Source organism: Phaethon aethereus (genome assembly GCF_964289735.1).
Source record: "Phaethon aethereus genome assembly, chromosome: 1".
Taxonomy (NCBI): domain Eukaryota; kingdom Metazoa; phylum Chordata; class Aves; order Phaethontiformes; family Phaethontidae; genus Phaethon; species Phaethon aethereus.
Genome location: NC_138575.1, coordinates 108,623,993 through 108,647,238, shown reverse-complemented (window position 1 = coordinate 108,647,238; position 23,246 = coordinate 108,623,993). Strand labels below are relative to the sequence as shown.

Sequence of the window (23,246 nt, the reverse complement as noted above, 5' to 3'; positions counted from 1 at the left end):
CAAGACTATAAAGGTTTCCACTCTACTGTTGTGGATTCATGGAAGCATATGACTTTTAAAAACAGAACTAGTATACCTTGGAAAAAAACACAGAAAGGATCTCTATCAAATTATTATGTCCTTTGCAGCCAATCTGTTGAAGTTGTGCCTTTATACAGATATAAAAGAGACATGACATATCTTCTTAATCAGTTTAAGTACTGATAATCTCTGGTAATACTCCCTGTGGATAACAAGCAGATTGCAGTCCTAAACTACAAAGCATCAAGAAATCCTTAAGAAAATAATTTGTTAAAAAGCATTGAACTATAGGAATAAAAATCGAAATATGCATGTAATTTCATATCCTGCAGAGCTACAAAAAGTATTAGGTTTGTCTTCATATGTAAAATATTACATAGCCAAATATAATATTCTGAAATTTTTACAGGATTTAATCATAGCATTCAACTCGTAAAATACAATCTAGGCTGATTTTGTGAATACTGAACAAAATCAGCAATAAATTAAATTAGATATTTTAATTCTTCAGAATTGTGTTAGACTACCTAAAGAAAATTGTGTTTAAAATTCCTTTCCTATCTGGATATCTTCCTGTCTAAAATTCCCCTTCTATCTAGGTATTCCCTTCCTATCTTGGGTTTTGCTGTACAAGAATAGCACACAGGAAGCAGGTGCTTAGGTTATGATCTGCTGTTTGACAAGACAATTTGACTATCCTGTGCCCATTTCCTGGCTGCCTCCTGGCCCTGAAGCTCTGTGTTGATGTATTTGGCTCACTGTATAGACGTGTCCAGGTTAGTCCTGGTCTGCTCCGTACAAAAGAAGGAGTCTTGGCTTTACTTTCCACCAGCAGAACAGTTGTATTCTGTTCCTGGACGCCAGGCAGCAGCTCGTGTGTGGGTGGGTGCGTGCACAGTACACTGGAGAGCATTATCCATGATGTTTCCAGGAAGCAATGTGTCTACTGGACAGTCCAATCAGCCTAAGAATACACAATAAATCCAATAAATCCAGCAACTCTGGGAAACGTCAGATTGGCTGTGCATGTTCAGATTGGCTTTGCTGAACACAGACGAAACCATAGGTCATCTGTTAAGTCCACAGCCTTCCTCTAATATGACTCACAGGTTTGAGGAACATGGGAATAGTGCAAATTTTGAGAAAAATATGCTAGAGCTATCACAATACTTATATATTATTCATGTTGCCCAAATTTAACTGTTTTGAACATATTTCAAAATGGGCTTTATAATTAAAATGAAGACATCTTAGCTAAGAGACTTTGAGAATTTAATAAAGTGGCTGGCAAGCCTACAGCTGGTGCTGATTCTGGAGAGGAATGTGTATTAATTAGCTGATTATTAATGTCTCTATTCCTTTTCCAAATAACAAACCCCCAAGCCCTTTCCATAGTGTGAAGGGGCCCTTAGTAAACACACTACTCTGTAGGAAAAGGAACAGTTTCATAATAGTTCTCAAACCTTTCCAGGAATCAGCCACTCATTACTTTTGGCTTTGCAAGTTTTTCTGTAGTACCTGAAGTTAATTTCTGCATGTGACTCGTGACAGATCCCTGGCTCCTTGTATGGTGAATTTAGCTTGAGGCATTGCCTCTGGAAAAACTGAGTCAGTGTGGTGGTAACTGGTGGCCCGAGGGGAACAACATGGAAGCCTAGCCTAAAAGATTACACCTTTCCTGAGTTTAAAAAAAAAAAACTAAAGTAAAATAGGCCATAAGAACCTTGGAAAGAAGTAGGAGGAGAAAATGGAAGTTTCCCATATGCATAATGTATCCACTTGGCTGGGTACGCATTCAATAACCTTTGCTGAGAGGTAGTCATGGATAATACATGTAGAACTCTCTCAAAACAAGTAATTTTTTTTTCAACCCCACTTGCCTAGGAAACCTAGTTTTCAGCATTTAGGCACTGCTAAGAGCATACTGTTAGTGTTGATGCAGGTTGCATTTCTTTTGTTCAGAAGTCATGATTCTTATACTAGCAGAAAATTGCCAAACTTTCACAGTAAAATATCATAAAGCAAACTGATTATATAAGCAGTGCCTCCCAAAATTACTCCTGTGTTTTGAATAGTGAAAATGATGCACTGCACTTTGTTAGTCTTCTCTTTCAAGTACTGCTGCTAATTTTTGCCTTTATGAGGCTCCAAGGTGTAATCTTGGAGTAAAGCAAGAAGGCAGGGTCTGTCACAGTCTAAGTTGGCCTTTAAAGAAAGTTAGTAACTAAACCATCAATCCTGGTGTTCACAAAATGGGGCAACATGGTACTTTATTATTATGGACGCACTATTCTAAAGGCCAAATTCAGAAGTGTAAGTGATACAAATTAGGCTGCTTTGCTTGTGTTTGGGCTTATAGCCTTTGGCTGAACAGACTTAAAGCAAGATGCAAAACAGAAACAGTTTCATTCCAATTTGTAAGAAAGCTTGGTTTATAAATACATAATATGGAGCCAGAAATTAAATAAAGTAAGAATTACTGTTTAAGTTAACCTTTTATCATTTTTTCATACTACTGCACTGTTCTCATATAAGTTTTCAAGTTGTTTTAACTATTTCAGACTCTTTTTTGTTCCTTTGGACTTAAAATGGTATGTTTGAAGAGAATGTACAAAGGTATATGTTGTATATTGATTCTGAAGCTCAGTGAAATCAATGAAAGCCTTAATATACCAACTTCAAGAGGCTGGCATCAAGCAGTGGAAAAAGATATATTTAGAAGAGCCTTAGAAGAACATAAAGCATAACTAAGAAGAGTACAAAAATGTCTTAAAAGATATGTCAGTTCAGATTGTTTTGGATTAATCTTTGACTTTAGCTTTGGAACTTGAACCTTTTTTCAGCTAATAAGGTCCTGTGGGATGAAAAGGTATTGTTGTCTGATGCTAGAAGAAGTATTTGTGTTTGATGTTCTCTAGACATTGTCAGGCTGAAAGAGATACCACAGTTCCAGAAAAAGTATACTCTGATGACATGATGTTAGAGGAAAAAAAGCCAAAAAGTCCTTAATGAAGACATTATGCCACATTTTACTTTCCTGAGCTTGGACTATGTGGAAGGCCTCAGCAGAGAGTCTTGTCTAATTATATCCTGGAAATCAGTCCTAGAAGCTTTCCCAGCCGCATGGAAAACCTACTTGAAGATAGAGAAATTGGCAGTGTGTGTTTTGTCCTTCAGAGCAAAACTCCTCCTGTTTTTCTTCAAATCCTTGTATTTCCCAGCTGCAGTGTACTTGTGGCGGTTTGCAAAGAACCAGCTTGGCTTTGCAATATTTGTTATCCATAGATACTGACAAGTTGTAATAGGATAATGCTACTGTGGTGAAAAAGGAGCTGATTTGGTCTCCAAAGCCCGTTACCTAATGCTCAGTAAAAACTGAAATTAATATGGTTGTAGATGTATATAAAAGGAGAAAAACACTGGTTGTAGATGTATATAAAAGGAGAAAAACACTAACAACTGATAAAAATCATTCCACTTTATTTGCATGTGCCTCTTAATAGTGCTTCGTGTGTTTATGGTACAAGCTCATGGCATCTTGTGTACTGCTTCGAGTGTAGCAGTTTGCAATGTCTATGCAAGTGCTTATTTCTCAAATGAAAAATGGAAAAGTGCCTAAAAAGAGGCAGTAGAAGATGGTCTTTAAATATAAAACCATCTGCTTCTGCAATTGTATTTTAATTTATGTGGCCAACATAGGTAAATTTGGTGTGAACTTAATACCTTGTCTTCTTCCAGATCTTCATTTTTGGCAGAGAGCTTTACTTTATCCAGATCATGTTGCAGTTAATGAAATATCTATGCTATTGACAGCATTCTGAAGTGAAACTTACTTCCAACCATCTAATGTTTCTTTTTTTTTCTTTACATCAGAACGCTAAAGTGAAAAATCCTTTTATTTTTAAACCATTTGATGTTAAATCCCTCCCCAAAGCCTTTTAATTCATATTTTAATACTTCTCTCCAGAACACAAAAACATTTTTAAAAAATGATGCCTTTTCTTCAGCAAAGACAAAGAAAACAGTTCCAAATCAGATTGAGCCTCTGCATTATGGGGACCATCAAATCCGTCACTCTAACAATTGCCTCAGCAGAGAAAATACATTAAGGTAGTTAGGATCATTTTTATTAGATTGAGGTCCTATATGTGGCGCTCTAACTTTTTGAGGAACAGACAAAGGGCAATAATACATTTGAAGGTCATTGGAATCTCTCTAATAGACTGTGATACTCAGACCAATTGTTAAATAGAGGAAAAATTGAGTTCTGCGGTTAACTTGTGTCAGCACCCAAAGCAAGAAAAGAGTTTTCCTATGTTTCTGGTTAGGATCACTTCTGTAGGTTTTCTTGCAGCGCATATCTCAAGCGCTGCAACAGATTGTAGATGTGTGTCCAGATTGCATTAACAACCCTCTTTTATAAAAGTTTATTCTGAAGTTATAAAGGTCACCCTAGTAATAGCATGACTGGTTGACATGACATATAACCATGACCTATTTTATAGTGCTCTTCCAAGATTTTTAATATTCATCAGAGAAAATATTGGAAGTGTGTACTTTATTTACTCAGTGAAAGCTTATAAAATAACTATATTAAAATTTTATATATGTCTACAATTTTATTTATTTATTTTTATTTATTACCCTTTCTTGTTGTTTCTCAAATATATTGTGTTCTGAATGCTGTTGACAGAGTAACAGTAACAATGGTTAATTATACCACAAGACTTTGTTTATGGGTGAACCATTTCAAACGAAAAAGATTTAAAGATTTTTTTCTCAAGTTTAGCTCTGAAACTAAATTTGACCTGGCTGTGTGAAGAAAACTTCTTTTATTTAACATGCCTAGGAAAGCAGCTCTCTGTCTCCTGAGAGATTAACATTGTAAGCAAGTTATGCAGGTGACTCAAATCCAGTTAATCTCACATAAAGAATGTTAATTGCATTGGCAATGGCATTCACTCTGATCACTTTATAGCCATATAATTAGCTATTGGACATATTCAAGGGGTTGTCTGAGTGGTACAAATACAGGAAACAATATGAGAGATAACTTGTTCTTTCCTCATTCACACTGGGCAAAATGTAGAGATGATGGAAAAATGGAAATAGCGGTTATTGGTATTTACATGTCCTTACTAACTGGGACCTGTACTTACATAGCTATTTATTTTCTAACAAAATCGAAACTGTTTTGGAAAATACACAATTTTGAGAGGCTGATCTGAAACAAACATGTATGTATACTCCTAAATTGCCTTGATGTGGAATCAAGTGATTTACCTAATGACCTTTGGGCCATTTACTGTCTTGTCAGCTGGGTTCTTCTCAAAATGTGGTAGGATTTTATTTTCTCATCTCCCGTATAAGAAGCATTTACAGCCACAGGTAGCAACTTCATAAATCCGCATACATTAATTTCTTAGAGGTTTACAGGCAGCTTTTTTTAAACATGGTCTAAAATAATTTTTTGTATGCAGACCAAGACAACATATAGCCACATGCAGAGTTATTTAAATTCAAGGGTCTCTAAATCACCTATGAGGAGGCTGATCTGGATCTAATTCTCTTGGTTTAGGATCATCATTTGAAAAACAAATACCAAAATGTAGAGTGTATTGTGTATGAGGTCAGAGCAGGGGTTGGACTGAGCTCTTCTTAGGAGAGAAGTTGTGCATAAGATACTGTTGCAACTTACAGAAAGTTTCATTAAGATATTCCCTTCTAGATCCACATAATTACAGACAGGCCAAGTGCATTGCTTAGCATTAAGGTTAACAACTAATGCTTTTGTTACTTGGTCCAGTTCTAAGAAGTTTGTCAAACCAAAAGGCTTTATACAGATTTTCCATGCCTGATATCTGCTTCGACTGATTTTTTTTTTTTTTTTTTAATTGGAGTAATTGGAGGGAAATGGTGAAGGATTTGAAGGAGAGGAATGGAGGAAGTTTTTTGTCCTGAGAAATGCAGGTCCCTCATATTGAATAACAGGCTCATAAAATTTGTTGGGAAATAGCTACACTGTGCCAGAGATGTAATTTTTTGCTTGTCCCAATAATTTTCACCAAATGTAGCCAATTATGCACCTCTCTAAAAAAAAAAAAAGCCCCATACACCAGAGACACCAGGCAGAATGCAGATCTGAACAGCGTTTTCCTGCAACTGCAGTTTAGTGCTACTGTCACTCTCCTGGGAGGCTGCTTGGTTACTTTAACTGATTTTTCTTGTGTTACTATTGTGGATGGGCTGTAGCTGGGCGGCACAGAGAAGAGAAGCTCCAGTTCAAGTGTAGTTCAAACACAGAGTGGAGAAGAGTCAGTTTGCTGTGAGGCATGGATAGTTGGACGGGAGACTGGACTTGGACGCTTTCTGGGTTCCAGCAACATTCTGGGCTAGGAGGAGACAAGCCGGTTACGGAAGAAGTCTGCAGCTGGGAAGAGCTGGCACAACCAGTGGCTGGAACGGAGTCGGACTTGAGGCACCGTCACAGGCTGGCCAGGACTCATAGGTGAGGGCAGGAGCAAACCGAGCTGCAGGCAGGGAAGGGTCAGGAGACTACATGCACCGGGCAGGAAGAACCTGATGAAGCACGCTCAGGACAAGGAGCTGTGCTGAAGGTTGTACACGGCTGGTACACAGACCTGAAACAGGGGATAAAGACTGAGATTTCAATGTGCGGGGGGAGACTAGAGCTGAATTTACTTGCCCAAATGCTGCTGGAACCTGCAGGTCCTGGTCAGGACTGGGAATGGGACAAAAGCAATGGCTTGGGAGAAATGCGGAGAAGAATCTCTGCCCATTAGACACTGGAAAAGTGCTATAGATTCTTGAGTGTTTCTATTCTTCTGCTGACAAAATACGTTTTTCCTTGCCACTAGGTCCCCCTGCTAGTGTTATGGAATTCCTGTGTGATGCTGTCACTCATTTACATAATTATTAACAGGTGGTTTTTGTGTTCCTTGTTCTCTGACTTAATATTCTCATTTGTAAAAGTGTTGAATATTTTACTGGCTGCAACTGAATTCAATAGAGCACAGAAATTTAATACTAAATTAAAAAAAAAAATGGCAGTTTTGTGTCTCAAGTTGAGGATCAAAATTTAGCAGATATTTTTTACCTTGCTTTCTTTAGATCTCCATCACACTTCAGAGACGAGCTATAAAAATAAGTGACTTGCTTATGAAGCATTAAGATGAGTGTAATGGAGGTCATGAGGAAATTAATAATTCTGTCACTGAAGTGAAGTTTGAGTAGTATGACAGGAGGCCACCCACTAAATGGTACAACTAAAGCAAAATATTAAACACCTGCCCATTAAATGAATACCAACAACCTGGAGATGTTTGGGGAAAAAGTAGTATATGATCATATAACTGCAACCAGTCCCATAAGGCATAAACAGAAAGGGAGTGATTAAAGGGTATGCAGACAGACTTCGTTCTGGCACCTCTGGCACTGAGGTTCTGTGTGCTTGATTTTGCAACCTTATTAATGTTCTTTTAATGTTTGGGGGTTTTTTTTATTTGAATATAATAAACATGGACAGCCAACCCATAAACTCAGCTCTGTAGTTATCAAGACAAACTGCCTGAGTCAGAATCTGGTATTGCTTACATCTCTCTGAATTTTGAATAATTTTTTCAGTGACATCATACCCTTCAACTTGCTGAGAATGAAACATGAAACGTAGTGTGTAAGCAGTTTTAAATGTCTTTAAAACAAATCCCTGTCTTGAGTGGAAATACTGCTTCATATAAACCCAGTCTTATAATGGTTTGACTCCAGCTAAATAATTTATGACAATAAAAGTGTGGTATGGCTAGGAGAGGACAGAACAAAATTTATGCAGTCCAAAGGCAACTTGGAAACTAACCCCAGTGATATCCTTTCAAATGAAATTACCGGTACTTTGGGTTTGTACCAGTATAACTGAGATCAGATTGTGGCTCTGCGTCTGGATTTTAAGCAGGCCTGTACAACATTATGGTGATTAATAATATTTGTAGTCGTGCAGGCTAACATAACAAGGGTAAACAGAACTTATTATTCAGACCTTAATTTAGTTTTCCGTGGTGAAGTTAGCGATGGGGATCAGGGAAGCTCTGACCTCTGTACGATAGTCCACAGTTGCCCGAGATGCATAACACGGAATTTACATTTTGCTCCGAAGCACCAAGATATTGATTATTGCCGAAGGCAGGCTGTCTCCGTGGGCAGCTCCTGCATCGCTACAGCAGGCAGGAGGTTTAGATCACGCTGGGTGTATGCGGTGGTGCAGAGCCAAAATGTTCGCACAAAAGGGCACGGTCTTGGAGACCTCTCCGCTGGCAGGGCAGGCGGGCAGTCAGTGCTAGCACAGGCTTCCTGCTGGTGGCACTCAGCTCCTGCGTGAGGGCTGGATGCGGCAGCCACCGCCTCTCCAGCCTGGCAGTCATCTTCCGGCTTCTTTGTGCGCATCATCAGTTCTACTTGTCTGAATTTGTGGAGCTCAGCCTCCGTTCTTCGTTCCGTGAATCGGTGAACAAAAAGATGCTGAAAAGTCAAAAGTGTTCATTTCAACCCTCTGACTCACTAAGGAATTTTAATGTCTCTTTCAAGAACGGCCCACGTTTCTCAGGCGACCGATTAACCAAGTGGTGCTGGAGGAGGAGGCCGTGGATTTCCGGTGCCAGGTGCAGGGGGATCCCACACCCACAGTCCGGTGGAAGAAGGATGATGCAGACTTACCAAGAGGAAGGTGAGAGCAACATTCATGTTCCCCACACTTTCACACTTCAGTTGTTGAGTAATGCTGGAATCACTCCCTACTATTATCGTTTGTTATTTGACGTTATGGGCAAGATTTATTTCCCATATTGCTGGTCTTTGGCACTACAAAACCTGTTCCAGAGCCAGCTGAGCAGGGAAGCCCATTCTGGGTTGAATTGTCCAAGGCAATGGATTCCCGTGTGTGATAAATGATTGAGTCCCAAACAGGATTCCAATTTAAGTTTACAATTTATTAAACGAATAGAGGCAAGCAAACAGCGCTGGGTGCGCCGGAAAAAAAGTGATGCGTAGGTATTGTGAGCACATGGGTATTCACTGAATCAGCTGGAGAAAAATAAAGATGTTTTAGGAATGTACTAGTGATAGTAGCCTTCATAATAATGTGCTGATAACAAAAGGGAGTAAACTTGGCTAGAGACTTGCAGAGCTGCTCCGTCGCACTAGCAGGATGAATTAGCAAAGCGCTGTGGTGGGCTTTTCTGGCTTCTTGGCTTATTTCGGTATAGTCTTGGAGAAAAACCTTCCTCTCGAGGAAACAAAGAACAAACTGGCAGAAGTGGAAAACAAAGTTGGAATTTGGAACAGGCCCTTTGTGTTCAAGAAAGATCCACTGAATCTGGAACAAACAGAGAAAATTCCAGAGTGATCAGGGGATGAGAGTCTGTCTTATAAAAGGACATTAAATTAGTTCAGCTCCTCTTCAGCTAACAGAAAAGAGTTTGGTCCTCGCTTTCTGGAACTTCCGAGTTTTGATGATGAATCATTATTAGATTACAAAATCTTAACACAGAAATAGATCTGGGAACAAGAATGAGAACCCAGGTCTCCATAGTCCAGGAATCCTTCTGGCCCTGTGACTCCTGATACATTTTTGCAGTGCTTTTAAGTTCAAGAGCAGATATGAATAGGGCCTTTTTTTTCCCTACCACAGTTGATTGTTCTTTTCTATCAGTGTTGGTTATTCCTGGGATGTTGCTGATGGAATTTGAAGAAAAGAAAAAAATAATCTAGAACTTCTGTTCTTTAGACAAGTGCTTTAAACACTGAACTTATTGTAGGCTGGCTGCCAGTGTTATTTCTGCCCCTCCAATCCTGATATTTAAAAAAGAGCAGCTGCAGTGGTGCCTGCAGCTAGTTTGTGTCAATTTATACTAAGTGCTCGGTGACCATACTACTAGACTGGGCCTAACTAAAACAGGTTAGACATTGCTGTCTGCTTTCTTTATCACAGCATGTCTTACACCTTCATCCCAACAAGGTGAAAAATGTGGTAGGGCTGTTATCTGGCAGTCTTCGTCCACTTGCTAAATATGGTGCTTAGTGTTGCATACACTTTCATGAAAACTGATTGGAAATTTCCTCAGAGTCACGCAGCACTTAGTCATATTTGTGTCTTGGGTTAATAGCTTTTGTTTCTCAATTTCTAAATCTTTAAGAAAATCCCAAAACTCAAATTGGATAATACCTCCTTTAGTTTCCACACCCTCAACTCTGTAAGATGTCTTACATGAGCATGCAATTCTGCAGCTAAACGTATTAATGTAATGATACATAATCTAGAAAAAAGGTTTCTATATAAGTAGAGATACATATGTATATATATAGGAATGCATTTTAAAATTTATTTCCTTGCAATTTAAAACAAATTAAAAAATGACATAGCTTTTTTGCTAATAATATTGATAGATGTGTATGCATGTAATACATAAAATAATATTTTGAAGCGCAAACTTTTGGATGACAGGATGAATTTTTCTCTTTACTTGCTATTGAACTATACATTGTAGAGTAGTCCATAGTAAATACATTGTGCTTCTGTGATTTATTCTTACTATTGTTCTGCTTCTGTTGTTTTAAATCATGTCTGCTTCTAGGTCTCATAAGCAGAAGTAATAGATGATGAACCAACAGTGCCTTTGATTAGGTTGCACTTTTATTAGCATTTTTTTAATGACTATGTTTCTTCTTTTTCTTTTATATCTTACTGTGAAAAACACAGTAATATGTGCTTTGAGGTCATTTTTTCTGTTCACTCATGATGTATTTCTAAGGAAGAAGAAATGAAACAGGAAGCACAGGAAGAGCTTTCACTGGGCTTTTAACTAAAAGAAGAGAAGGTTAGTCAGGTACATTCTGATCATAATCAACTTCAGGCTCAGAAACTACTCACAATGTTTTGCAGTGTTTTTATATTGCTGTTTAACATTTCGTTAAGTGTGTTTTGGCATCTTAAAATAGAAAGTAGTGGTACATCTTCATTTACATCAGCTTCCCAGAACATCACAGGGATGGATGAGGAAGGGGCAAGGTTGCAGAATTCCATGCTGGAGACCCCCTTGGGTGATAGAGGACTACCACTGCCACTGCCCACGTAGTGGGTTACCACTGCCTGAGCCATGTGGATTGTGGTCATCTAGTAGAGTCCAGCATATACACTTCAAAAGCAAATACCCCTGATGATCAGGACTGTATGTTTTCTTCTCCAAAATGTATCATTTGTATAGCAAGATACATAAGCAGAGGCTTCACTGTCCAAAAGGTGGAAATTTCCAAACCATACTGCATGATGCTTAATCAAGGAAGATAAACTTGGAATGTCTGAAAGAAAAGCTATTGGTTTTCCTGGATTTTTTAATGCAAGCAAAGAACTTTGTCCAAGTATAGTGTGAATGAATGGATGGATGGATGGATGGATTAAAAAATTATAATATAGCAATTTTATAAATTAAGAAGAGACTTTCCAAGTTTTTCCTTCTTGATGAAATTAAAGATTTTATTTCTTTTTGAGGTAAAACCAAAATTAGCTTTCAGCTTCTGAGCTCCTGTATTTTAAGCATTTTAACATCTACAGTGAAATATGAAACCCTCAAGGAATTCCCTTTGTTATTCTTCCTACATATATAAATCCTTCTTCTGAGCAGATCTGTGCAGCTATTTGTCTTACAACTTTCAATATCAATTTCCTGTTTTTACTGCTAACGACCTTCTTTGCACATCTGTCTGGTTTTGTTTTTTCAATAATTTCCTTTTGACTTCACCTCTAGATTACAAAACAATTATAGTAGGTACCTACTTCAACAATTATTGCAAATTTTTTAATTTGTCTCTTGTTAGTTCAGCTTTCAGAACTGTCTAGTTCAGTGATAGCAAAGTGGGATAAACTGAACTTTTGTATGCATTTTGTTCTGTAATTTGCTCCTGGTGAATGCCAGAATCAGTGATAGTGGATCCATAGTCTTTCAGCAATCCTCCTCTGTTTTTCCATTTTACTTCCTTTTAGCTTTTTTTAGTGACACATGTGAAAGCAAAGAGAAAAGTAATCACTGTAATTTCTAGTGACAAATATAAACAGTATCGCTCCACCAATTGGTGCATTGAGTAATAATTGGAAAATAATTTCAGGCTATTACAGTTTTAATTATAAAGGTCCCTGGTGAACTGTAAACATCTCCAGTTGCAATTGAATTGAATGAGAAAAAAAAATGACTTCTAAAGAAACTAGCATGTTTGAAAATAAGACTATTTAAAAAAATTTAATATAGCCATTTTGTTGAATTGTCTTTGTAATTACATAGATATGTATGAGTAGCCGTGATATAAAACTGAGAACAGATGGACATAAGTTTTTTCTGAGGGTACAAGGCTTTGTTGCAAATCTTAACTATTTTGAATTGATGATCTAAAACAATTATGATAGTCTATATTTTGATTTAAAATCCTTAAAGTGGTTCTTATAGTGGAAGTTTTCAAAGTGCCTATGAAAAATAGGTCTCTCTAACAGTCAAAGGATGTTACTTTTCCTAAACCCTGTAGACCTGACTTGAGATATCAAATACCTTGGTACATGTGGTGGAGCTCTTCTGTGTGTGCTTGGGCAGGAATTACAAAAGCTATAAGAAGGACCAGGTAGAAACAGTGTTGTGGGTTTTGTATGTTAACTGTTTTCATAGTTCTTTTACATTGTTGGGATAATGAATTAACTGATTCTTCAGGATTGAAAATTCTATTTAGAGCATAAACCAATCCCAGCAAATTAATAATTTGCTGTTAAAAATGTTGATACTGCATCAACAGGGAGAAACAAAGAAACAATGCAAAGTCTGGGGTGTGTAAAGATTTTTTCCAGAAGCTGTCCATTTTGAATCAGTGACCCAAGACTGAGATGCATTGTGAATCAAGGATAGAGGTGCATGGTGTATATTTTATTTTAATTGCCCTAAAAATTCAGCATCGCACCATAGCTTCCACAGTACACAAAGGCTAGGGAATAGTTAATCAAGTATGACTCATGTCAAACTATTGGAGGTGAACAGGATACTGTGGGGTCACCAGTTCTATGCCTTTGGCTGAGATACTAAGTTCGCTGTTTCATGAATAGAGGTTTTTTTCATAAGTGACACAAGGAAATGGCACAAAAATTGTACAAAAGTGACTCAGACAATTGTGGCCATGCAGAATGACCAGGACCTATTGAAAATTAAATTAAAATTGTCTTTTTACATTGAAGTCTTTTTCCAGCCACATGTTGAGGTAGGTTTCCCTTCGTCTGCTTGGCAGAAATAGAGATTATACTTTCCTGCTAAGGCGCTGATGGTCTCCTGTGCGGTGAGGAGCTCAGTATGGCCAGGGTCAGCTTTTGTTTCATCTGCTTTTTAGTCCTGGTAACAGGAGGAAAGACATATTATTTGAGAGCCTCCAGTATGAGAGTGGCACATCTATGACTAGCAATTTAATAAAATTTGAATAAGGTTTGTACAGTGTTTCATGTCTTCAAATTTTCTAGCGAAGCCGAAGAGAGCAGCTGCATAGTCTGTAATTACATAGCAAGTAATACAGATTCTTTGATTCTTTTTTTTTTTTTTTTTGAGGAAGTGAAGAGTTTTTCAATTACAAGTTAAAATTTATGACACATTATAATAACTGTTTAAACCTTTTACACAGAAGAAGCTAGCAGTGTCTGCTCTTTGGGAGAGTGAAGATAGCTCAGCAAATGCATTTTTCAGTTGCCTTAAAAATGACTGAGTAGCAATCACATGGGCCTTTTTTTTTCCATTCCAGCCCAGAACAGCTGGTTTAGCTCAGTAAATACATCTTTAATGAAATTACAACCTGCTCTTGTAAGTTGCATTTACAGGCACTGTCTGATTAGATGAATATTGTACTAGAGATGAAAAGTGGCAACTGCACCAGCAGGATGAGGTACTTGTTTTACGTGCCACCCACGCTATGGGAGTGTAGAATGAAAAACCAAGAGTGATGCTTCAGAATGAAAATGGCCTGTAGTTTACACAAAGTATATTGCTAAGTGTTAAGAGATTGTAGGTTGTTAAATGAAACAGTAGTGACACACAGCAGTGAAATCATAAACAGCACAGCAAGCTTTCTTATTTATGAAAGATTGGAATATTCTTTAAAAATTACTTGGGAGAATGTACTCTCTTTCGTTGTTGAAAATTACCCATATATTTAAACACATTAAAGGTTTTTCATTATTTGCTGAGAACCTTATTTGCTGAGAACATTATTTGCTCTGAGTGACAGACACTGAGGTTTAACCGTAAATGCAGTTGAGAGTTTACACATAACTTATTCTAAGACATATGTTAGCTCAGAGCAACAACAAAAGTCTGTGTAGATGTTAGTCTTGCTATGTTTTTAAAAATGCCCTCTTTGGTCCTGAGAAGTATAGAATCATAGAATCATTTAGATTGGAAAAGACCTTTAAGATCGTCAAGTCCAACCATTAACTTTTGGGCATTCTGGAAGGATAGTAAGCTACAAAGTTTCTCAAAAGTGTGAATTATCTCCTAACTTCGTTCATAGCGACCTTGCTATAGCTTCTCTTAAAGTATTGACCACCAACGTGACCTCTCCCATCCATGCTCATCTCGGACAAAAACTATCAACCCAAATGCCTCTCAAAATGACTAATTCCTCCCAGCCTCTTTATCGGCTCCCCCTGGTTCCCGTTGCCCGTACTCTAACTTCCTTCTGCCTGCAGGCAACAAAAAGTTACCTTAGCAAGTCATGGCACAGACACTAACAGTCGTGCGAACGGCAGAAGTAGTTGCGTATGCATAACCTGAGCAGAAACACTCTGTCACACTTCTGATACATGTGCGTTTTCACTGTCTTCCAGGTGCAAATCTTTGAAATGGATTTAAATGCAAATGACAGCAGATCTTATATCAACAAACTCAGAAAAGTTAGATTTTTTAAGAGGAGATCCAGGAAGGGCCTGAAAGGCAGAGATATTCTGCATTTGCAGTCTCCATGATCACAGGATGAGGCCCTGTAAGCCACGGAGACAGTAATTTTTAAGAATAAACACAGTGCTACATAATTCTATTTATATTCTGTGGATGGGATAGTGAGGTATTTAACTACAGCCTCCTCTAGATACAACCAAGGGGACAATGACCTTTCAATGAAATATGAGTTAATAACACTACAGTGCTATGTGCTTTGGTCGAGCTAATCTCTGTGCAGATTGTAACAAAATGCAGTCTAATGTGTATTGAAAATTAATTAGAGTAAAGAGTGTATTTTAGTACTGTAATGGATATAATCTTTGGTTACATCAGCAAATTTCTGTTACAATTAATAACAATTAACGGTTTTAAATAAAGGGTCAGGGAAAAAGAATGTTTTTCGTATCAGCTGTATCACGTGCACTATTCATCACCTCTGGTTAAATCCAGTATGATTTGTACGCCCATCTTTTGTTTCCTAAGCTAAAGCATCAAGGAGAGATTAAGTCCCTTTATGAGGAGCATAGGGGAGAAGATTGGATGTTCTTAATAGCTTGTCAAAAGGAGACAGTGAAAGAAAGAGGTTTAATATGCTATTTGTATTCTTACTTACATCTGGAGGGAGTAGAGGTGGTTTGCAGAGGATGTTGTTATCTTGGGTTTAATGCAGCACACGGCTGGCACAGCGCAAGCTGCAGTGCAACTTGCGGAGAGTCCGTATAGTCTAACTGAAGACAGGCAAATTTCAGCGGAGTGCAGTGTAAGCATCTTTTTAGCTGTTACGTCGCATCATTTGAGGAAACTTCCCCTGTAAAACCAGACATATTAGAGACAGAGAGGTTTATTTTTGTCTATATAGCATCAAGGTGATGTACCCCAGTGCTGATGGGGTACCCCCTCCTGTTGGTTCTTTTGGTTGAGAATCCCTCTTCTCTGATTGATATTTTTCCTGTCAGTGATCCCTTCCTGTTCTGAAAGGGGAAAAATATTCCTTACAGTGTTCTGAGGAACACATGGCCAAGTGAAAGTGTAAATTAGAGTATTTTTTTACTTTTAAAATTCCTCCAGGCATGGCATTGAATAATGTCCTGTAAACATATTGTCCCACAGTTACCCCAGAGGTCTATAGTCCAACCCAGTAGTTATCTGCCATTCGATTTGTATGAAATATTAAATGCTGCGAGCAAATGTGTTAGGCGCATGGCTCTGCTGGACTGATCAGCAGAGAAATGGTTAATAACATTGACATTTAAATTGGCTTCATGTTAAGTGTCAGTTCTCACTACAGAGCTGAAGAAGAGCTATTGTTTCAGGCAGTCTGTTTGCGGATGCATGAAAACAGTCCCCAGTTGCTTACATAAGGGTCAAGGTTGGGAAAATAGCATTACAACTCCACGGACAGCAACCGTAAAGGAACTGTGTCAACTAACAGTCCTGCCTACATGTTTTCTCTTTATGCTATGTGAACCATTGGTGATCTATAAAGTGATCACTGACAGTGCACTTGAAATAGTTTTGTCACAAGAGAATGGTTTATTTTTTATTCTTTCTTATTTAACGTCCTAGAATTGTTAAATTTCAGAGAATTAATGAAGTCACTAGCAGAGTTCTGAAACAAAATTTAATGCCAGTAGTAGCAGCCTCAAACATGGATTTCTCTGAATATTCTACGCACAAAAGACTGCGTAGAATGGTCTACAGGAAGGACACCTAAGAAAACTTAATGTAGAATTTCACTCAAATACCCACTCTAGTGCTTGAATCTTTCTTTAGTGTCAGAAAAGCAGAGTATACTAAGTAAAAGCTTAGTAATCACATAGTTTATACATTGTATTTATAAGTTTTAGAATACTGAGGTAGCCTGCTTTCTTGAAAAGTGTAAGTATATCAAACCGTTTAAACTCACCGTTACCAGTTTATCAACTATTAGAATTATAGAAAGAAAAAGTAAAGATAGTTAACCATGCAGGTTTTTTCTGTAAAAGAAAGATTCAAGAGCTCTGACATCATTGATGCTACTGGAATGGCTGGCCTGCAGGGATTTCTTCTGCTTTAACACATTCCATTCCTGCATGGGATACAAAAGTTGTCACCTCAGTTAAAAACAACCAAACAAAAAATTGTCAGTGAAAATACTGCAAGGTTAAAGTTTTAAACCTAAGAACTACTTTCCAGTTCCTATTGGTAAGTCCTATGTTGAGAATTACTTAACATTAGCAAAATGTACTTTTTAATAATGTCATTTCTGGCTCAACTGTAATATTGAAGACACTTTCATTAAAACATTAATATGACTTCATCTTTAATTACCACTTCAAAGTTGGTTACTGATTCGAAATATAGATTAGAAAATATTTCAGTTAGTTCTCTGACAAGTCTATCATAATCATTCATCATGCTTAAGACAAATAATAATAGACAGGCCAACACAAATCCTATTTATTTCATACTACTCATAACCTGTGTGCTCATGTTAAAAAAAATGCATCAAGCCATATTTAGGGAGTGCAAGATGCCGGTCTGGGCTCCGATCTTCTTAGTGTGTTCCAGTCGTTGCAGTATCATTTCAATCTTTTATAAACAAAAATGGACAAAACCAGTATTTTGCTTTTCCTTAAAATTCATTTTAGTGGCATGTGCTGAGCAGATAGCCCTAAAAATCAAGGGTGCTTTTCTGATGGATGAATTTATGACATAGGCATTAATAATACAGATCTTTCCAAGTGCCTGACAAATTTGTCTCATCTGTGAGGGAAAGGACTACTTCTGGTGACAGGAGGATAAGGTCTCTATGCCAAGTCATTACATGGTCTCTTAGCTCATACTTCCAACAACGTTCCAGTTTTTGAAATGTGGAGCTCTGTCTGGAACTAAAATCAAATCAGAAGCCCATTTTGGGTAATTATCATGTGGTAATTCCCTATGAATACTTCACTGTGCAAACAGAGATGTAGAGGTAAAAGATGGAGCCTGCATCAGTTTAGACAGGGTTTACTGAGTCGCTGATTCCCAAATATAAGTTTTGTTCTTAACTTCTATGTGTTTCCAAATTATTTCAATAAATTAAAGGCATAAAAATCAGGCATAAAAAAGCAGCCTGATTTTTCTTGGGTCTTCTCTGAGCGCATGGCTAAGGATTTTGTGAGGTACTAGTTATGTGCATTCACATATGTATGTTTGTATGTAAAAGTAGTACTGCATAGTGTAATGCTTCCAGAAGAGTTGGAGCGCGCTGTTTCCTTGGACATAGGTATGGTTTCACAATGTTGATCCAATGACTGTAACTGTTAGATACATCTTTTTTACATTCAGGCCACTTTATTGAATGCCTTGGTTTAAGGCACAGTGCAGCGTGGGTTTGTGTTTTACATCATTTCAATTGAGAGTGTCCACCATAAACAATTACAAATAATCTGCTCATAACAACCCATAAAAGATTTTAGACTGTAGCTGAACCTGCTGTCTATTTTAAGCAGAACCTGTCAGTATATTTTCAGAACATCAAAACAGTGAATAGTAACCTGTATTACTTAGCTCTTTTTCCGGTTTGTTGGAATAAGGCCAGTGAACAATTTTGTGTGACTGCTTGCATATATGCCTTGCACTAAGAAATTCAAGGTAATGTCACGTTGCCTTATAACGTTCTCTGGCATGAATGGTGGAGCCGAAGAATACATGGGAATCTGGACATGTAGATGTGAGTGGCAGCCGTCCTGTCAGCACCTTGATGATAGCTCAATCTATCATAGCTGTAAGCAGTGTCTTAACAGCCACCCAGCAACAAACAGCCTTGATTTCAGGAGTGCAAAAGAGTAATTTGACACCAGTGCACACAAAGGTATACGTTCATGCTCTCTCTGTCACTGATTCAGGTTTTGCTAGGGAAAGAAAATCAGAGACTCCATTATCTTTCCCTCAGTTGTGCTTCTTTTCTTCTTCCACTTTACCAAGGCATGGGCTGGAAGTGGAGAAAAACCCAACATTTCTTGTAAGGGAGGTGGCAGTAGGGGTGGCTGCCTCACTGATGGGGATGGAGACTCTCCGCTCTGCTTCTGGACCACACCAGGCTGAAGCAGGTGAAGCTCATGCTTCCCATCTCGCCGCGGCTTCTGGCTGGCTCCCTCCATCTGGCACAGATAGTCTAGGAGCCAGTGACAAGCTGTGGCACTATGCTGGGAGTTGAAGTGCCAGCACCACAAAAGAGAAGTGGAGACAGAAGCTTAAGCCTCCTTAACTACCTCCTGTTTACTCTGGTTTTGGCCAGTAGCATCTCTCTATTTGGGCCCCCTAATCATTGATGTTGTGAGTAATCTTGAAGCTTTGTGCGTGTTTTGCAAAACAGCCTGGCAAACAGGCAAAAAAAGAGCAAAGTCATTTTTGTGCCATCTCGAAAAAAAAGGAAAGCCTACAAAGCCTATGTACAAAGATTCTATTCTATTATTTTTTTTTTAATTTACAGTAACATTTTAGAAGAAAATAGGTGCCTGGTATAAATTCATGTAAATTTTTTGAGGCCAGTGGACTTCACAACAGTCAAGATGTGATTTTTTCTCTAGTAAATTCCCTTCAGCAAGAAATATATCTTCTTGAGTTGGATTTGTTGAACTCAGTAATGTATTTTCACAACTTTAAAATACACGGGGGAAGCATGCACATCCTTGTATTACCAGGTAGACCCACTTGGGTCACTAGAAATGTAATGACTCCAGCTGCAAACACAGTTTTGCTACCTGTGCACATGAGAGACAAAGAAGTGCATATATTTTTATGCATAGCTGCATGCACTTTTTTGAAAATCTGGAAATCTAGGGGTGCTGTGATGCAATGAGTAAAAAGTATATCAAATGGAGAAAAGCACCTTGCTAAATCTCTCTAAGTTTAGTAAATTCTCTCTCTCTTTTTTTAATTTCATAACCACAGAAGATTCGTGGCTGAGTATGGACAGATACAGATTTTGAATTGGGGGGGAAATGATAACTGTGCAAAAATGGTTTAATTCAAGATTATTCTTAGATGCTTAAACCAGTGCATGAATCCAACCTCAGTACATTATTTGTGATACTTTAAAACAGTTAATGTGTTTTGTTTTATTTGTTATTTGGTTGAGCAGATGGTAATGGTTTTGACACAATTCAGTTTTTTATTTTTCTTCTTTTCTTTTCTTGAAAAAGACAAGGCTCTTTTTCCCACTTTGTCACAGCTGGTTACCAATCAATCTCAATTCACGGTACAGTGATGATAGCACATGTTGTTCAGGGGCCAAATCTGATTGGGTTGCATTTTCAGCAGTGTTTCATATTAAAAAAAAAAGTGTCTGTATGGCAGTGACTGTCAGCACACTATTGTACAACTGTCATTAATCAAAACTAGCAACAATGAATGCATTCATATGTGCCAGAGACTGCCAGATTTCACTCAAAATCACCCAATTTCTATTAGAATTTCCTCACCAGCAGTGTTTTCTCATCTGCTTGTTGTTTCTCTGTTTCTTTCTTCCTTTCCAGTCCCTTGCCCCCCCTTCCTTCTTGGCTAATTAAAGGCAGACCTGCTCTAACTGTTACTTGTAGAGCAGAAATTGTGTAACGTGGTGCCCAAAAGTGGCTGGTTTCTGTTGAGGCACAGGCTCACTAGCTGTTCAAGAGGCATCTCCCAGCTCAGTCTGATGGCTGAAGTCTAAGCTGAACTGAAAGGTTAAGCACCTCCAAATGTTTAACAAAGAGAAGTACTTAAAATCAATTAGATGGCCATAAACATGTGAAACTGATGTCTGACACCCTAGGTTTTTAGTGGAATGTTGGCATTAGCTGGCTAGGAGTCAGCAGTATTTTGGCAATATGTCAGAAGGTGTTTCTTGACACTGCACATATTTTGAAGGCGTTGCCGCCTTAGTGCACTGGCAATGTTAAGGACCAACTTAACCAGTACGCTCTGGTTTTCCGCCACTCCATCATCAATCCAGGAGTCTGGTAACCTCTGCCTGTGAGTGGCATTAGCAGTCAGAGAGGCCCTGATCCTGATTCCCAAATGTTCAGTAGCACTAATCCAGACAAGAGTCAACTTCTCCAGAAACTCGGGTGGAAACATCTTGCTGTGGGAATATGAGGCTCTGGGACCGAGAGGAGAGAAGGCACTGTTCAAGGCTGTGCAAGTAGATGCTTGAAAAACTGAAAACATACTCAGGCTTCACTCCTTGTTACTTCACTGTTCCTTTCTCACACAAGCTCCTTGTGCTGCTGTGGATCAGGCTGCAAGCCAGTTTTCTTCCTTTCTCCTTCCTGCCTGCTTCATCCGTCAAAGCTTTTCACTGAACTGTGGTGACTTCTGGGGACAATGTGGGTGGAACAGATGACTGAGGGGCAGCGTGTCAATACTTCAGGACAGCAGATGGTTATAATGTCCCACGGGTCCATCCATACACGAATCTAATTGCTAGATGGCACGTTCTGTCAGGGAGGTCCACAAACCCAGTATGGCCTTGTTGGAGAAGCAGCCTGGGAGAGCTGCACCTCTCCTTGAAGTAACTGATACCTGGGCCGTGATACCAACGTGCTTATGCCACCCTCCATTTCACAACCCAAGTGGGAGATGATGGCTGTACCCTCACTCCGCGTCCTGGCATGCCATGCAGCTGGCTCGTTCCTCCAGCAGCCTTTGCTCAATTTGCATGATTGGCAGGTGCAAGCATAAAGGCTGCCGGAGCCTCCGAGGCAGCTGGCTGGCATGCCGGCACCAGCACATCAGTGAGATGAAGAGCGAGTCAGCTGCAGCCCACAGCAGACTGGAGGGCCCTGTCCCAGGCTGTCCACATCCCAGTTCAAGCAGCCACTCAGATAGAGTCCCGCTGCCTGCCTGTTTCTATCTCGGCAGTGGTAAGTGAACCATGGGGACGTTCTTTGTCCGGGGGAGAAAAAAGAAAAAAAGACAAGCAATTAAATAAATTGTTAATTGTTGCCCAGCTTTATAACTATGATTCTTGTATCCAACCCATATTTATATTACAGCTCATCTCAGTTTTCTTATCTCACAGGAGATGAATACAGCTTTATATTTTTAGTCCCCTAGGGCTGGCCTCATGTCAAGAAAATAAGCATTTTCTCTTGTCTGCAACTCTGTGGTCGCCAAAGACAAATAACTGCTCCATCGTTGTGGGATACTGTTGTCATATCCTTGAGATCTTTAAGGGAGACAATTTGCCTTTTCTCTCTTATGAAAACAGTGATTTCTATTTGCCGTTGACTAGTGCAGCACAGCATGCAAAATGACATAATTTGTGAGCAGTCGAGAAGAAATGTGCCTCAACTGTGTATGGCTGTTGAGTGTAGTTGCAGAAACTGCATATTAAGTTCTCTAGTTCATAACGTCTCCTCACACCCCCCAACGGTGGCAAAAAAATTGTCCCTAAAAATTTCTGAAGTCTGCCATGGCATCTACTTATTCTTCCCCTTGGCATCTCTCTTATTCATTAGTTAAATTTGAGGTGCTGCACATACATATAATTAAGTGTAACTCCTAACAAAAGAGGTATCGTACATGTTTATGCTTATCTCTGACAGAATGGTTAGCCTCAGTTTGGTCTTTTTTAATTTATTTTTTTGCAAATAATTAAAATGGACTTACGGAATATAGAATGAAGCTGTATTGTATTGTGGTGAGCGTGAAAAGATGTCTTGGCTTCTCTTTATTCTTGCAATTGCTAGTAATGCTCTAATTGATGTTGTGAGCTTTAATTAGACAAAACAGAACTTTGAAAGTTTCAACATATAGAATCCTTTGTGTTAAGATCCTTTAAAGTCTGTTAGCAGAGAGCGCTCTCTCTAGAAACCTATACTAAAGGAACCAATAGCAATGTATATTATGTACACAGAAATTAATGTTTCAGATTGTCAAAGCATTTAAAAATACTCACAGAGCCTCACAACATTCCTGTAACTAATTGCATTGCATTCTTATTCATCAAAACATTTAAGGATACTCTTCCATATGATTTCAATATGTTTGCTGAACAAGTCTACAAGATTTTTACTATACAGCAAAGAGAAGGTAAATTACTTGTTCTGAAGTTATGTCATGAGTGTGTATACAGTGAGAAAGAGTATTGATGTCTCCTGAAGTCTCGATCTTTCTTTAGTTTTGTGTTCCTATTTCACTATTTGATACATGAGAATCTGAAGCTAAGTCTAGATTTAAGTTGACTTAATTAAGGTA

The 23,246-nt window shown here is 38.5% G+C and overlaps 1 protein-coding gene across 1 annotated transcript in view; it reads left to right on the top strand.

The window, feature by feature from the left end:
• Positions 1 to 23,246, top strand: part of ROBO2 (roundabout guidance receptor 2) — a gene marked incomplete at both ends in the record, with an annotated part of 481,425 nt that overhangs the window by 330,450 nt on the left and 127,729 nt on the right. Inside the window, one exon of the mRNA XM_082008177.1 lies at positions 8,620 to 8,758. Within this exon, the coding sequence (XP_081864303.1) occupies positions 8,620 to 8,758 (139 nt within the window). The remainder of the gene's footprint in view (positions 1 to 8,619; positions 8,759 to 23,246) is intronic.